The sequence below is a fragment of the Megalops cyprinoides genome, chromosome 11 (genome assembly GCF_013368585.1).
Source record: "Megalops cyprinoides isolate fMegCyp1 chromosome 11, fMegCyp1.pri, whole genome shotgun sequence".
In the NCBI taxonomy this organism is placed as follows: domain Eukaryota; kingdom Metazoa; phylum Chordata; class Actinopteri; order Elopiformes; family Megalopidae; genus Megalops; species Megalops cyprinoides.
The window spans coordinates 21,252,369-21,268,038 of record NC_050593.1 but is presented as its reverse complement, the minus strand read 5'-3'; the positions used below and the strand labels follow the sequence as shown (position 1 = coordinate 21,268,038).

General features: G+C 42.4%; 1 protein-coding gene across 6 annotated transcripts in view; it reads left to right on the top strand.

Annotated features, from left to right (window-relative positions):
• LOC118785421 (LIM and senescent cell antigen-like-containing domain protein 1) overlaps window positions 1-15,546 on the top strand; it is a 37,211-nt gene extending 21,665 nt beyond the window's left edge. For 2 of the 6 annotated variants that reach the window (XM_036540044.1, XM_036540038.1), the window contains exons 2-11: window positions 4,498-4,657; window positions 5,727-5,793; window positions 7,284-7,404; window positions 7,717-7,866; window positions 9,443-9,593; window positions 10,643-10,735; window positions 11,713-11,761; window positions 12,037-12,112; window positions 13,683-13,867; window positions 15,166-15,242. In XM_036540044.1, coding sequence (XP_036395937.1) covers window positions 4,498-4,657; window positions 5,727-5,793; window positions 7,284-7,404; window positions 7,717-7,866; window positions 9,443-9,593; window positions 10,643-10,735; window positions 11,713-11,761; window positions 12,037-12,112; window positions 13,683-13,821 — 1,006 coding nt within the window. In that variant the 3' untranslated portion in view covers window positions 13,822-13,867; window positions 15,166-15,242. Of the gene's footprint in view, window positions 1-4,497; window positions 4,658-5,726; window positions 5,794-7,283; window positions 7,405-7,716; window positions 7,867-9,442; window positions 9,594-10,124; window positions 10,218-10,642; window positions 10,736-11,712; window positions 11,762-12,036; window positions 12,113-13,682; window positions 13,868-15,165 lie in introns of all 6 variants that reach the window. The other 4 variants (XM_036540042.1, XM_036540041.1, XM_036540039.1 and 1 more) reach the window with 3 other exon arrangements.
• Window positions 15,547-15,670: the final 124 nt, after the last annotated feature.

Here is a 15,670-nt window from a genome sequence, read left to right as displayed (position 1 = left end):
CTGAATGAAAGTGAATCAGTAGGTGCATTAGCAGCACGGTTTAACCATGTTCTTTTTAACCTTACATTATATTTAAAAAACGGCCTACTCTTTTGCCCAGGCTGCAGGGAGTGCTGTGATAATTTGGTGGGTTTTAGAATCTGTCTAAATGAATGTCAGAAGGCTTTGTGGATAATAGAGGGCTTAAATGTGGAAAGTGGGGAGATTAAGAAAAGAATATAAATCACAGCTTGCTTTGAGTGCATGTTCCTTTTTGACTCAGGAAAGCCCAGAAGTGATGTAGGGATTACTGTATCACAGCAAGGGTTATTGTAGTTGTGTAAGCTCGTAAAGGTGTGTGCGGTAAACTTCGAACATTATATTTTACCCTGTATGAATAACACAGACAGACACTGCAGTAACATTGGTTCACTGCTTTCCTGCAGTCTGCAGCAACAAGGACAACCTAGTTGTAGACACAGCTAGTAAAAAACACGGCCTTATCTGGACAGACAGCAGTGTAGTTGCACAGCAGGTAAACCAAACAATACTCAGTTTGTGCAAAGCCTAACTTTGCTCACGGTGATTCCTTACTTCATTACTTCCTTACTTCCTTTCTCTATTCTCATTGTCTTTAAGGGACCGAGTTCAGTGTATTTTTAGAAAAAAAAATGTGCAGCCCTTCTTTACTCTTGCCAACTTGTGAAGGTATTAGCTCTTAGCTACTTTAGACGGCCAGGAAATTACTGATGAATCACCACTCCCCCAAGGTAAGTATCTAGATGTTATAAAACTATGTATTAATTATCAGCTCTGTAGAAATAGCATGTCATTGTTGGCTCAGATGCACAGGACATGACGGGATCATTTATTGTGTGCACCGTTTGAATGTCCTACAATCTCTTCTCTGGCAAGACTCCTACACTATTGGGCAATTTTCCTTTTTACTTTTTAAATTAAAACGTTGCATTCTGTTGTAGTCGGTGGTGTTTTCTAAATGGCCCCGCAGCTGCTGTGGAACTTTCTCACTACTGTGTGGTTGCCTGCCTGGGTTAAATCTCTGTTGTGCGGCGTGGTCATTTCTGTTTTACTAGGGTAGAACTAATCAGTACGCTGTGCATGGGCCAAACCCACAGTCCCACACTGAAATTTCTTACTTTACATGATTTTTGGTTACCCAGTGTGAAAGTAGCACTTACCACCAACAGCCTGAGTTTGTTCGGAGGTGATTTTTGGTTTGAGAGCCAAGGCCATGTGAGACTACAGGTTTGCATTCACTCGCAGTGCTCAGGGGGGCCCTTTTATAGACATGAGAAGCACAGCAGAGGTTGGCTTAGTGCAGGAATGTGAAATGTTGTCAGAAATGGAGTTTGCACACTGAAAACAATCTACTGTTTTCTCTCCCCTCTCTCTCTCTCTCTCTCTCTCTCTCTCTCCCTCCCTCCCTCCCTCCCTGGGAGTCCAGGGTGAGAGAGATGGAATGGAAATGCCGGGGGGATTTGTCACTTCCTCCAATATATTCATGGACTGGGAGGGGCTGCCTGGCTTAGAATGGCAACCCAGGAGTTGTTCACAGTCTAGGGCCGTATCTTACGCAATTGTGACATCAGTGTTCCACATCCTAATTACCTTATTGAGCCCTGTTTTGATGTAGGGAATGGCCTGGAGCTTAAGGAGCAGAATGTTTAATTAGAGACCTTCATGATCAAAAAGTGTCGCCACCCTGCATAAAGGAATTTGCAAAGAAATAATGAAGTAACTATTTGGGTTGTTCTGAAGTATAAATTCCACCCTGTGAGGGTTGGGTTGTAATATGAAATGCTTAACCGTTGTGAAGTCATCACATTTTTATGACATAATCTTTGAAGTTGGTCAGTGTAACAGAGATATCTCCCAAAAGGACATTTAAGGTGTCACAGAGCAAGCTATCCACAGCTGCATGTCAAAGTAATTAATAAACAGGCATTTTTTTTTACTTCTGTGTGTAATGCTCTACACTGCCTAAACATCTGAGTCCCACACCCATTGTAGCAGCATGATTGAGAATCCTTTGTCTATATGCTGGCCACATGATGGCTCCTAGGCTGTATACAGTGACGCATTTGCAACACACCTGTAAATTGCATCAAGTATATTTTGCAAGTGTGGTACCAGTCTCACACATTAACTTTATCTAATTAAACCATGTTTTAGTTGCCTAGGTGTGTGTAACTTACTTGTGTTACTGTTGTAGAATTTTGTTAACATTGTGACTTCACCCAGTATCTGCAATTGTGTGGTTGTCATAAAAACAGCTGAACAGCTGAGCTCTGTTCTGCGGTCAGACAGCAGCTAACTCACTATCTTATGCCTAATTCAGTCCTGAATTATTAGCATTAATCTTAATTTCACAGCATTCATGTCACATTGTAGCATCTGTCTGAACTGAATTTTGTGGCAGAGGTACAGCTCTGAAAACAGAGTGAAAGCAAGAAAGGACACATCTGCTGCCCCAGCCTTAGACTGTAGAGCTGCGATGACATTTTACACATTCACATAACAGGAAAAAAACAGTTAGGAATGTGATAGTTCAACTTTATTCAGAGAGTGTTTCAATGATCGAACCTCTGAACTTTCATAGGGTACAGGTCAGTCCCAGTAATAAAGTATTCAAGACCTCAGTGACTCAGGTTAGAATAATGTTTAGGGTAAAGTGGAGTGAACTGTGGGCCTTATGGTCCAGGGCTTAATTTCTGAGAGTAGAGACAGGTACATGGCCTGGATTGTTTCAGAATAAATACCAGTTTTAAGATGCACAAAGAAATCGACCTAGCGAATTGTAATTCTGTAAGTCTGTCGGTTACACTAATGCTGCCAGTCGTCTCCTGTGAAGTGTAAACATCTCCTTTTGTCCAACGCCAGAAATGTGGAAGTTGACGTAGCCATGTCACTGCATGCTATATTGGGTTGTTGGCAAAGACTTTGCTGCCATCTCTTCTTCTTGGGGAGAGCAATGCCATATATGCTCCATATATGTAAACACATTCTCTAGGAGCCACGCAGGAATTCTGACCTTTTAAACAAAGCAAAGTCAGAATGTGCTCCTTTCTCCCCCCTCCCACCCTCTCTTTCTTTTATTCACTTCTCTGCACTCCTTTGAGTAGTGGCCAATGCTGGTATTGAGATTTAGTGCTCTGTGCTCTGGGCTTGAAAGGAGAAGGATTTCTGGTGGCTTAACCATTAACTACCTCATTAGGGGAGACCTTTATCCCTTTCATTGGAGACATTGTTAGACAGCCTCTACTGACATCAACACAGTTGCAGAAATCTTAACAATATACTGAGAATTTAGAGAAGTAACAGTATGTTCATATAAAATAAACTTGAGATGTACATCTTGTAAGTATACAGAAGTTGCAGTATCTTGGCTAAACTGAATCCAAATTCACGTTGCACCTCACCTCGGGCTATGACTAGTCCCTCTTGACTCTCTTTTCGACGTGAGACCGCGTGTGACCCAATGGAAGCGAGCGTGTTTGTTGTACCGCAGTGAAATGACTAATTGCGGTGTTTTCATGTACACACACCTTCCATAAACAAACCGTGCAGCAAAGAAAGGTCAGCGGATTTCAGTGGAACACATCACTGCAAGAAAACATTACTTCCGGCTTTGATCACCCTTCAGGGGCACTTGTAATGCGGTGAAGATGAGCAGCAGTATGAATATTTCATCACCTACAATTTCCACTTTTTGGTAGCATTTTGGAGCTGGCATACAGGGGCAGAATGAAGGGTAACTGACCTCTGCTGCTGGAATTCTCCTCCACCTCAATGTGGTCAGAGTGAGTGAGGCAATGTGGAGAGTAGCTCATTACTCCTCTGCCCTAAAATCAGCTGATAATTCAGTGTGCGAGTGTAAACCCTGGCATGAACCCAGCATGGTTGTTAAGAAAAATACATTTGTTCATTGGAAACCCAATGCACCCAGTTCACACGAGCCTTCCAGTAACCTCGGTGGAAGAATATGATATCTGGTCCAACAGAGTGATTGAAATAAAATGTTCTTGGATGTGAAGAGAATGTGCTGTTCTTTGTTTTGATGAACTGATATTACTTTGCTAACTAAGTGCAGATGGATGAATGAGCTTTTTACTAAAAGGTTCCATTGGTAGTGTCTTCTTCATGGTGGCTTCCTTGGGAAAGATCCAGAGAATCCATAGAAGTGAATTTGATGGGGAGTGGAGGGAAAGTTCCCACTCACGGTCACTCTGCCCCACCCAGATTCCCATATGCCCTCACTGCAAAGTTCTTTAATAAGTGGTCTGCTTTTAACCCTCTCTGTGCCAGTGTTTGTAAGTCATCAAAATCACAACACTTTTTTTCAGTGCATGCCATTAGTGTGGCTCTGTTTGAAGCTGTGCTAGACGGGTTCCACTGTATGACAGATGTAATACCTAGATATTGTCCTATCTAAAGGAATTGACTATGAAAACAAAATAATGGTGATTAATTTTTGTGTTTTCTCTCTCTCCTCCACAGCAACATGGCAAATGCCCTGGCAAATGCCATCTGTGAGCGCTGCAAGAGTGGCTTTGCCCCGGCAGAGAAGATTGTCAACAGCAATGGGGAGCTGTACCATGAGCAGTGCTTTGTGTGCGCGCAGTGTTTCCAGCAGTTCCCAGAGGGACTCTTCTATGAGGTGGGCCCCTCCCCCTACACCAGAGCTGACCAATCCTGGGGCTTGCAGGGGAGGGGTTGCAATAATAACTGCTGTTTTTGAGTTTACCCAAATCCTGTACAATGTTATCACCGTGACTGACAGGCTTGATTCCTCTGAACAATGTTATGCTGGAAATATTTAGTTAATTGCCAATTAAGAGAGATCTTAGAAAGCCTGTATGTCAGCAGGGTTGAAACTTTTGCCGGAACTGGAAGAAAAGGCTGCACAAACCTCGTGCATTAATGAATTATGAGCAGCTTGACTAATACCGTAATATCTCATTAATTTTTAAATGTGTTTTTCAAAATGATTTCACTTTAAAATAGTGCTGGGACAAACTGTTGTGAAGAACAGCAGATTGGGTGTCAGATTGGGGGTAAACAAGGTTTGTTTATCTGATGAACATCAAGAGTTCAGAAAATATTCCTTGCATATTTAGTATTCAAATTCATGTAGACCATTGAGTCCATTGAGAATCGACATGTGACTGAAGTGATAGCTCACACATTAAGTTATCACTGTGCTGTAGAATTGAGAGGTGGCCAGGAACCACATAGCATTGAGTGGACTCTTGGGAACACAGTATCCTTTCTGACACGTTACTGCACATCAAAGGTTCAGCCTGAGGAGCAGCAGTGAGCACTTCCAGGGCCTTCAGAGGAAATGAAGTTTCTGTATTCCCTTTGAAGTGGCTGGTACCACAGTGTCCTGTGAGTGAGCGAAGATCAAACCCTGGCTCCGTCTGCAATGAAAGCAGAAGCATGTGCCAGATGAACAGATTAGTCCTTGAAATATGAATGGGCATCATGCAGGCACTGTGATTTCGTACCCTTTCCCCGCAAATACTAGGGCATTTATCTCAGAGAGAATTCTGTTATGGCTAAACAATTTCTCTAAGGGGTCAAAAGATGTGATTTTCCTGGGAGCAAGCCTGTGTTTATAGATATAAAAGTTGACATTTTGGTGTGCATAAACATGTAATACATCATGCTTTTTATGTTTCTGTGGTTGTCCATTAAAAGTGTGATGCTGTGTTCTATTACTACAGTTCGAGGGCAGGAAATACTGTGAGCATGACTTCCAGATGCTGTTTGCCCCTTGCTGTCACCAGTGTGGTGAGTATCTACAGAGCTCAAATTCAGGGCACAAATACGTGCCAGGCGTAGGAAGAGTCCAACATGCACTGACTTAGTTTCCCAGCAGCCACCTAGGGAGGAATAACTGGCACCAAGACTTTATTTGTGCTATGGAAAAGTCAGAGAATTTCAGCTGAAAATGAAGTAAGGAATCATAAGTTTTTCATCATAAATTGATAGGATATTTATACCTCTATAATGATGATAATATGCACTGAAGTAATACTAAATGGTCATACCATGAAGCAGGAAATAGTGGAATTTATTCCATTGCATGATCAATGTGGATGATTTCAGTTTTGGCCTCTAATCGATTGGTTTTAACTGGAACACTCAATAGCAGACCATCTCATGATATCCTTCCTGAACAGTGCAATGCAGCCTTCAGGGACACTTGTCCGATCATAGATAATATTTCAGTGGTGAGCTGTGGAAAAGACATGGTGCTCAGATGTGTCTGTGATATCCATGCCAATTCCAGGTTTGCTCAAACCATGGATTAACACAGATACATTATTTCAAAAGGCTAGTTTACACAAATTTTACAAGGATCTCAGTGGCTTGCTCATAGTGGCGATTTCAGTCACATTTCAGGTGTTACAATCATCATGTGTTAAACACTAAATTACTAAGAGCATGGAGAAAAATCAATGAATAGGAACCTGTGAAGTGAAATAACTACATTGTGTTAATTTGGTCAGCATTTTTATTTTCCATTATATTCAGTTAGCATAATGCTACCTATGATTGCCAATGTCTTTCATGTATTGATTCTTTTACTGCCTAACTATTACAGATTGTAAATTCTGTAAGTGCTTGTATAGAGTGTATCAAACTCAGTTTTCAAAGAATGGAAGTTGTTTACCATTTAAATACAAACCTGAAATTTTGGTATTAGAATTAGCAGACAAGGTTCAACCATCATTGAATATGAATACTGACTCAGAAAATCTCTGTCAGTGCCTCCTACTGTAGTTACCAGACAAATCATACAGTGTTCACACACACAAGCACCTGTCAGTTTTCAAAGCTACAAACTCTATTTTCCTATACACCCAAGCTATGTTCAGTAACAGAATGTATGTAACATCATTATGGTATCAGATTTTGTAAAGGAAGTTCTTAAAAAAAGAAGTGTGTAATCTCATTATGGCCTCCATATATTTATGTACAAATAGGTAAAAATTACATTTGCCATTTCACCATTTTTTACTCCATAATGGTTAGGCCTCTCACCACTGTGGTACACTTTGAAAATCTCAGTGAAGAATCCATAGAAACACGAGTGTGGCATGGGCAGCTGGTACTCAAGGCTGATCATTGTGTCCTGCTCTGGTGATGTTTTCTCTCCTGTCTGTGGACACACATGGACACATGTATGTGTATAAGCTCCTTGTCCTGGTGCTAATGTCTTGTGTTGCACCAACTGTATTGATGTTTTCCTTCACGAGTCTCATCCTTGTCCTCAGGGGAGTTCATCATTGGCCGTGTCATCAAGGCTATGAACAACAGCTGGCACCCCGACTGCTTCTGCTGCGACATCTGCCAGGCGGTCCTGGCTGATGTGGGCTTCGTCAAGAACGCGGGCAGGTGAGCGTTACTCAGCGTGGCCCCGCAGAATCAGGCAGCTGGGTCCTGGAGCCCATCCCCCTGCTGTGGCGTTCTGCCATGGGAACATGCCTTTGGGCCTTACCCACGTACCCATCAGAGCACTTTCCTTGTGTGACACAGTGTGTAAAGAATGTTTGCCATTAGTGAGATGTTCCATGCTCCTTTCTCATTGTTTGAAAGACTCTACAGCAGTGCTTCATCCTCACTGGAGAGCTGAGTGACGGCGTTGAACCATGAATCCATGTGCTATTTTAGGTAGTCGTTTCATTCCTTTGATGTTACCCCTCACAGGCATCTGTGCCGCCCCTGTCATAACCGGGAGAAGGCCCGTGGTCTGGGCAAGTACATCTGTCAGAAGTGCCACGCCATCATCGATGAGCAGCCGCTCATCTTCAAGAATGACCCTTACCACCCTGACCACTTCAACTGCACCAATTGTGGGTCAGTATAAACCACCTCTTAGTTCACCTGCCAATGCAAAGATATTTTCCATACCCTGGTAAGAACTACTGTCTATATTTGCTGAGTGAGAACTGGGAGGGTTTATCTATTATCCAGTGTTTAGCTGTTGATTTGTCACATCCCCTGGAAGGGCGCTTCCACATAGACACATGGTAACAGATGTAATAGATCTGCGCCTCTGTTTGCACTGTATACGAATACTGGGGCTACAGATGAGCCTGGTGGATTAATAGATCAGACACAATTGACTGCCAGCGTTCTTCCAAGGCTTTTCATTTGCACGCAATTTCTGAAGCAAAATCTGTGCAGGGAGAAGATGGTGCTGTTTAAAACTGAAGGGAAGCAGTGATCTGCTAGGAACGGATCAGTGCAGCTATAAATTGTTCAGAATTTCTAAACAGTTGCTTCATTACAAATAATATAAGCACATGGTTAGGCTGGTATTTTAAATGACAAAGCTAAGTGTATCTCAACTTGAGCTGCATTCGAAAAGGCGTCAGCCACACCACTTTTCCTCCCCTGTTATTTGTATTGTTTCTGTTGTTTGTAGTGTTTTCTGTCAAAGTTTGGCCTAAACTATATAGTTTGCATTCTAAAGATTAGAGCACAAAGCTGATTGGCCTGGTCTCCACATATATCTATGCAGACATAAAGTGGATTGTACATGCTTGTCAGGGGCTGTCCGGTTGTCCGGAGGCCCAGCTACTGACACACACATCCTCTGAGGGGCGTTTAGGGGATGGACTGGTCTGTCTGTCTTTAGTAAGTGGGTGGGGCTCCTTTCCATTCTTTCATCACAGTTAGGTTCAGCCAAAGGGCAAAAGAAGAGGTGCAGATAGGTCCATACTGCTGTTCTCCCAGATGGGAGTGGATGTGATGTATTTCACAGTTTGCACTCGTTGGCCATAAATCTGTCACTTACTCCACTCTTTAACAACCAAACCCATTCTGTCTACATACTGTGGAAGAAACAACAAGGGAGACTTGAACACCCCCCCAAGTAAAACTACCCATGTCAGACAGGATGTGGTGAATAATGCATGTTCCCTAGTCAGCCTCGTGGAGGGCCCATGCATTGTTAATATGCTGACTTTAATTAGGAAATCACCAAAGGAACCTCATTACCTTGCGAGATATTCTGATTGTATTTGTGTAGTGAGTCAAGCCAGCTCCTGATCTGTCAGGTTAGAACTCCCTGAACAGGACAGAATCAAAGGGGGCTGGTGCTGGCAGAGAGCTAAATCAAACACACTCAGTCACACCGGAACTGCTCCTCTGCCTACCTCTGCCTTTGCCGTATTCTCTGCCCAAGTCTTTACATACAACACAGGAAGGACAGACTGTTCGGCTAGACTAAATATGGGAAGAGGTTGATTGTGCAATGTGCTGGTGCATGGTTGACTCATGAGAAAACTTCCATCTTTGTCGCTGGATGTTTTGCAAATCCAAGGTGTGGATTGTGGATGGTTTCATAACAAAAGGAGTGAATCAGATAGAAGTCATTTTTTGTCCTCCCTGAACCCCCCCCCCCCCCCCCCCCTCATTTCTCCTGCAGCAAGGAGCTGACGGCGGACGCCCGAGAGCTGAAGGGCGAGCTGTACTGCTTGCCCTGCCATGACAAAATGGGCGTGCCCATCTGCGGGGCCTGCAGGAGACCAATCGAGGGCCGCGTGGTCAATGCCATGGGCAAGCAATGGCACGTGGAGGTGCGTACGGGATAATTAAAGCGATTTCCCATTATTTTGTATTGAATTATGTTACAATATAGCTCAAGTAGTGTCATCCACAATTACTGACCTTTATGTTTTAAAAGGAAAGGAACATACCATAATCTTATGATACTGTGAAGGTCATCTTGTACATGTATGGCCTTCTATGCTTCATAAATTAATTTTCTGCTATTGTGACCACATTCATGTTGTTGTTTTCTCTCCTGAAAAATAGCCAATATGTGTTTGGAACCTCTTTCTGGCTTTTTCTTTGCTTTCAGTATGTTTCAGAGTGAATTCCTACATTTTTTGTAATAATGTATGTTATAAGGCTTCTCTTGAGACTGCTTTCCATTCTGGGCTATTTTCACTATACATTTTTAAATATTCTCTTCTCTTCAACTGATGAAAACGCTTCTTCCCTAACACTACAGTATGTCTGGCCATATGTTTGTGTCTTTCCTTCTACACTCTGTGTCTTCCTCTCATGTTCTCGTCTGTGTACCCTTCCTCATCATCTTCTCTCAGCACTTTGTGTGCGGTGTGTGTGAAAGGCCCTTTCAGGGTCATCCGTACTACGAGCGCAGGGGACATGCCTACTGCGAGAGGCACTTTGACATGGTGAGGGGCGTGGCTTCTTCCTGCCTGGCCCACTCTCTGTCCTGCTTCCTCTTTACCCAGATGTCCCTGCTGGTGCTGTCTCCTCTCAGACAGAATAGCTCCACACCTTCCTGACACCACAAATTTGTTTGGATAAACCAGTCCCATTCTGGTTGGTTTTTCTGTGGCTGTAAGGCTGACAGGTGTTGGGTGTGGTTTTCAAACAGCCTTAAAAATTGACATCTGTATTAAAATACTGCTGTGTTTGCTCAGCCTGTCTGAGGAGTCAGTGTTTCCAGCAGGGATGCTATGCCCTACTTGCTCTGTGCCCGCTTGCTCCTGACTCTGCTGTGTGCTGTGGTCAGCCCTCTGAACCTGAACTAAACAGCCTCAGATCCAGAGCCTGTGCCGAACTAATGTGTTGGGCTGGTGCCGTGTATTTGCAGCATTTTGTGTGTGCTAAGTGTGAAAAGCCCTTCCTGGGACACCGTCACTATGAGAGGAAGGGACTGGCCTATTGTGAGACGCACTACAACCAGGTAAAGCAACGTGGCTATCCAAACACAAGGAAGAGTCACTTTTAAAATCCCCTTTCTTAGCATTACACAAAAGCTGACTGAACTGAATTGGTATTTCTGTAATTTTGGAGCTCTGTGTGTGATCTTATCGGACACAAGAGTGGCTATCTGTTTGTTGTGACTGTGAGTAAGGCTGTGTCACAATCCCCAAGTGAGCTTGGGAAGTTAGTCCATACTTGACCATATGGGCAAGGCAGGTTGGAAATTTAGGGACAGTTTGGAGGTAAAGTTAGTCTTCAGTTGATAAGCTGAAGCTAAGATGAGTCTTTTCATAGTGATTCAGATTAGTTAGAGTCTTGAAATCCTGCAAAATGCTCACATGTCGTTCTAGATAAATCTGGTCTGGCAAGTTTGGCAGACTGGGACTCGGCCTACAATTGCTTGTACCATCTAGAATATAAATATGTTCACTCTTTTGTCTGCATATTGCATGTTTATTTGCTTTAAATATAGAATCTACTATAAGTTATGATGCATTTCATAAGCAGAACCAAATTTCCATACTACTGTTTATTACTAAAACAGTTTTCTAGAAATCATTTTAAATCAAGCAATTATCTGTTATATTCACCTTTACCATGACTCAGTTTGTTGCTAAGTTGCCAAATTTACAGGTTTATAGTACACCCAGGTAATTTGCAATGCCTGTCTCCTACATCTAAACACAAATTTGGAATCGTGGCACTAACTCAACTATCGTTCAGTTGTTTACTGCCACCTATTGGTGAAAGGAAACTGAAAACAACCTAAATTTATTTCACCCTTGCTATCATGCAAGCAACTGGCAAACAGTTGCCAGAATAAACAGTAGTGAGATATTCTGCTTGTGCATGCATCAGCATGTTGTCTTGCGTGATTGTGAAGATTTGGTGTCTACCATGTATGTTCAGTTAAACATGCAACTGTCTCTCTGATTCACTACTTTTATCCACCGACAGCTCTTTGGTGATGTTTGTTACCACTGCAACCGTGTCATTGAAGGAGACGGTGAGATATTTTCTCTGTCCAATATGTGTACATATTTAAGATCCAGTATTATGCGTAGCAGTTATATTATTATATTACACAACTTAATTGTAATAAAGTATTAATGTATGAAAGGTGTGTAATGCCTTCCTTCCTAATTTATGTCTCAAAGTATTGGACACACATTTATATGATAAGGTTAGGTTTGTACTGAAAGCACTTCATTGTTCATTGTGAATGGAGGAAGTATGATGCTATGCGGAAACATTCATGATGTTCCTGTGATCCCTTCACAGTGGTATCAGCCCTGAACAAGGCCTGGTGTGTCAATTGCTTCGCCTGTTCCACCTGCAACACCAAACTGACCCTGAAGTGAGTGAGACTCTGAGTGAATGCCCCAGCAAAGTGCTCAGTCCTATCAAACGCACTGCTTACACTGCTACTCTTACTGATATCCCCAGACTATGCTTTGACTCTTCGTCGCCTTCAGTAAATATATTTTGGTCTTGAAAGTTTCCTGATATTTCCTTAAGGAGTATTCCTGGCATTTTAGCCCTTCTGTTTCAGTGCATCTCTAGAAACCTTCTGGAATCCTAGTTTATGTTGATACGTTTGTGATGATATGTTGCCTACATCCATCTGGAAGCTGTTCACTCTGAAAACGGCTTCAAAACTGTACATATCAAAAGTAGCAACTCCACTTGTTAGACTTGTGAAAGCCATTAGAAGGTAACCACGTAGAGCAGTTTTCTTTTAGCCTGTGCTGGTTGATTTGTTTATCATCGTTTCCTTGTATTACTGAACTTTAACCTGTCAGAGTGCAGGTCTGTAAATCAATGAAATGTCACCTGATGAAAGTGTTTATATTTTATGTTAAAAATATGGCGTTCAGACAGGGCAATCCTGAGGAATGGTCTGGATGTCCGTGTCTTCTTACCAGTACAGCTGTTATATATGCTTGACAAAAGTAGCCATTGCATCATCTCCAGCTCTCAAGTATAAAATAAAAATATCATAGGCTAGTAGAGGGATAAAAACATACAACATTTTCATATTATTAAAATAATACATTTGTTATCATATAAAAAAGAAATCAGGTATCAAAATTTGAAAACATCTTTACTGTGGCCCCTGACATGATTTGCTAAGCTGATCTCAGGCTACTTCTCTGGGTTAGGTCGGGCACAGCTGCACTAAATAGACATATCTACTATCAAACAAGACAAATGTTACCTATAGATAATGAACATGTAGTCTCAACAGAAGCTCCCATTTTAGAGAATAATGATGTTTGTGATGGCAAGCTGTCACTACAGTGAAAGCATGTTTTTTGTGAATAGTATTAAATGATTTTGATTAATATGAACCATCTTGATCAACAGTTTTAAAAATGATTTGTTGGAATTCTTCACTATATACCAAAAAGCACACATGAATACAGACAACCTGAATTGAAACAGAAATGTTTTAGTGGTTATTTTGTGTTTAAATAATTGTCTTGACGCACTGGTGACAGTGACATTTTAGTGACAGAGAAACCACAGCTCTGTGGTAGGGTCACGAAGGGTAGAGCATAAAGCAGAACGGTTCCATAATGCATCGTAATTATGGTCAAGGAGATGTCCTCTGTGATTGGCAGGGTTCTGGTACATGTTGTACACATCTCCCATAGTCCTCTGTGGAGGGGGTGTGTGAATGTTGACCAGTGGTTTCAACCGTGGCACAGTTCTCTTCGGCCTCATTCTACTGTCTCTGCTTTGCACCTAACAGTCCTAACTGTCCTCCTGTGCATCTGCTCCTCTCCCCTGTTCCCTCCACCTATCCTCTCTTTTTCTGCTCGCTCTCCCCCTATTCTCTCCTCTCTCTCCTATGTACAACGTTCTCCCTCTCCATTTCTGGCCCTGGTCCGTGCCCCCCTGCCCCCTGGCTCTTGGCCGTGCAGGGACAAGTTTGTAGAGATCGACCTGAAGCCAGTGTGCAAGCACTGCTATGAGCGGATGCCGGAGGAGCTGAAGCGCCGGCTGGCGAAGCGAGAGCGTGACTCCAAGGACAAGAAAAAGAAAATGGCCATCTGTTTGTAAACCTTTCTTTCCCTTTTCCTCCCATTCTTCTACTTTCCATCCATTGGTTAGTGTCATCCTCCCTTTTCTTTTTTTCCTCCCTCGGCTCTGGGTTTCCTCTGTGTGCGCTGTGGGTGTTAGATCCATTCGTTTGGTTTGCACTGGTTTTCCCACTGCCATCCCATTTCAGTGGTTCACTGCAGTCCAATACCTGATAATGAAGTGCACTGTGTGACATAAAGTGATGTACTGACATGCTTGATGAATTGCTCTGGAGACAAGCTTTGCAGTTTGTCAGAGGTGAGATGGAGACATTGCATGCTCCTGCATGCTCACATCATTGATGATGTAGAGGGCAGCGAGACATCTTCCCTGCCAGTGGAGCACAGGCTCTATAGAAAAAGTAGAGCCATATCCTGGTGTGCTTATCAGTCAAAACAAAATGTTGGATTCTCTCACTTCCATAATTTGGGTTAAAATGTACCATTTTGATGTATGTTTTTGTCCATCTCCATAACTGCCAATGTAGGTGTATGGAATGCTGCATGATCATAAATCAGTGATGTTGTTTGGATGGATGGTAACCATGGTGATTAGTCATACAGGAGGTGACGTACACTGATCTTTTTGTCAAAGGCCGAGTATTTGGTCTGCCTAATGTTGAGAAAAGGCTTAAAATGCCCGTTTTAAATCTTAATCCGGAAACTCTTTCCCTGGATTGACCTATGATTAGCATGCTGTGTAACTGGTTTGGATTTACTGGCATAGAATGGGCTGCTGTGTTCCTTCTGCAGTCCCGGGCCTTGATGTGGAAAGTCCCACTTACTATAAGCCTCAGTTCCTTCCTGTTTTCACTTGCACATGGAATGGAGTTGCTTAAGCTCTTGTGCATGATGCATGTGACATTCCCCTTGATCCTCTAGCAAATGTGTGCATCACAGTATAGTAGTTAAAGCAACCCTTTCCCAGCAAGAGGGAGAATTGGATGATTCTGTTGCATGATGTGAAGCACCAAAACCTGAGTGTTGTTGCTTGTGAATTTTTAAAATTGGAGCATCCCAATTAGACTATTGTTGTCAAATACCAATCCAGTCCTCTCTGATGAATGCACCGTTGTATTGGCTTACTAATTAGAAGTCTAACATGCAGTATACATTAGCAAATAGAAGCAAATTATTGATAATATGGTGGATGCCGGTTACAATACCGTGTATAGTGTGAGTCTAGCAGCATGCAGATCTCTGTAGTAATCGAAATGCTTCTTGTGGAGACCCACCAGAAGTGAGCTTTTTGTTGATTGTCTTACTGTCACTGATAAATCAAGCCTGTGTTGGATATACATTCTTATATCATATCTGTGTGCAGGAACAAATTTGTGGAGTTTGACATGAAGCCGGTGTGCAAGAAGTGCTACGAAAAGTTCCCCCTGGAGCTGAAGAAGAGGCTGAAGAAGCTGGCGGAGACAGTGGGACGCAAGTAGACATCGACACCCCCAGAGGGAACCAATGATCAGCGGGGCTGTGCATGCCTATCAAGCCGAATACTGAAGCGCTAATCTGCTATAAACTAGTTTCCCATGTGCTCTGTCTATTTTATTCATGTATGTCCTGTATTAGAAACAATCAGAAATGTTGAGGTCACCATTTTAACAAGGGCTAACTAATTTTTTCTGTTTCGCGTGAACGCATAGCATTGAAATGCTTTCTTTGGTTACTTGATAAGATTAAATGTACACACAAAACAATGTCATTGTCAGTATGTAGATTTTTCTCTCATTTGCATTTGCAAATATGATAGAATATGAATAAAAATTGTGATACATCTGTTTTTACTGTTAAATCTTTACTGAGTATCAGTAATGGGTCAGAAC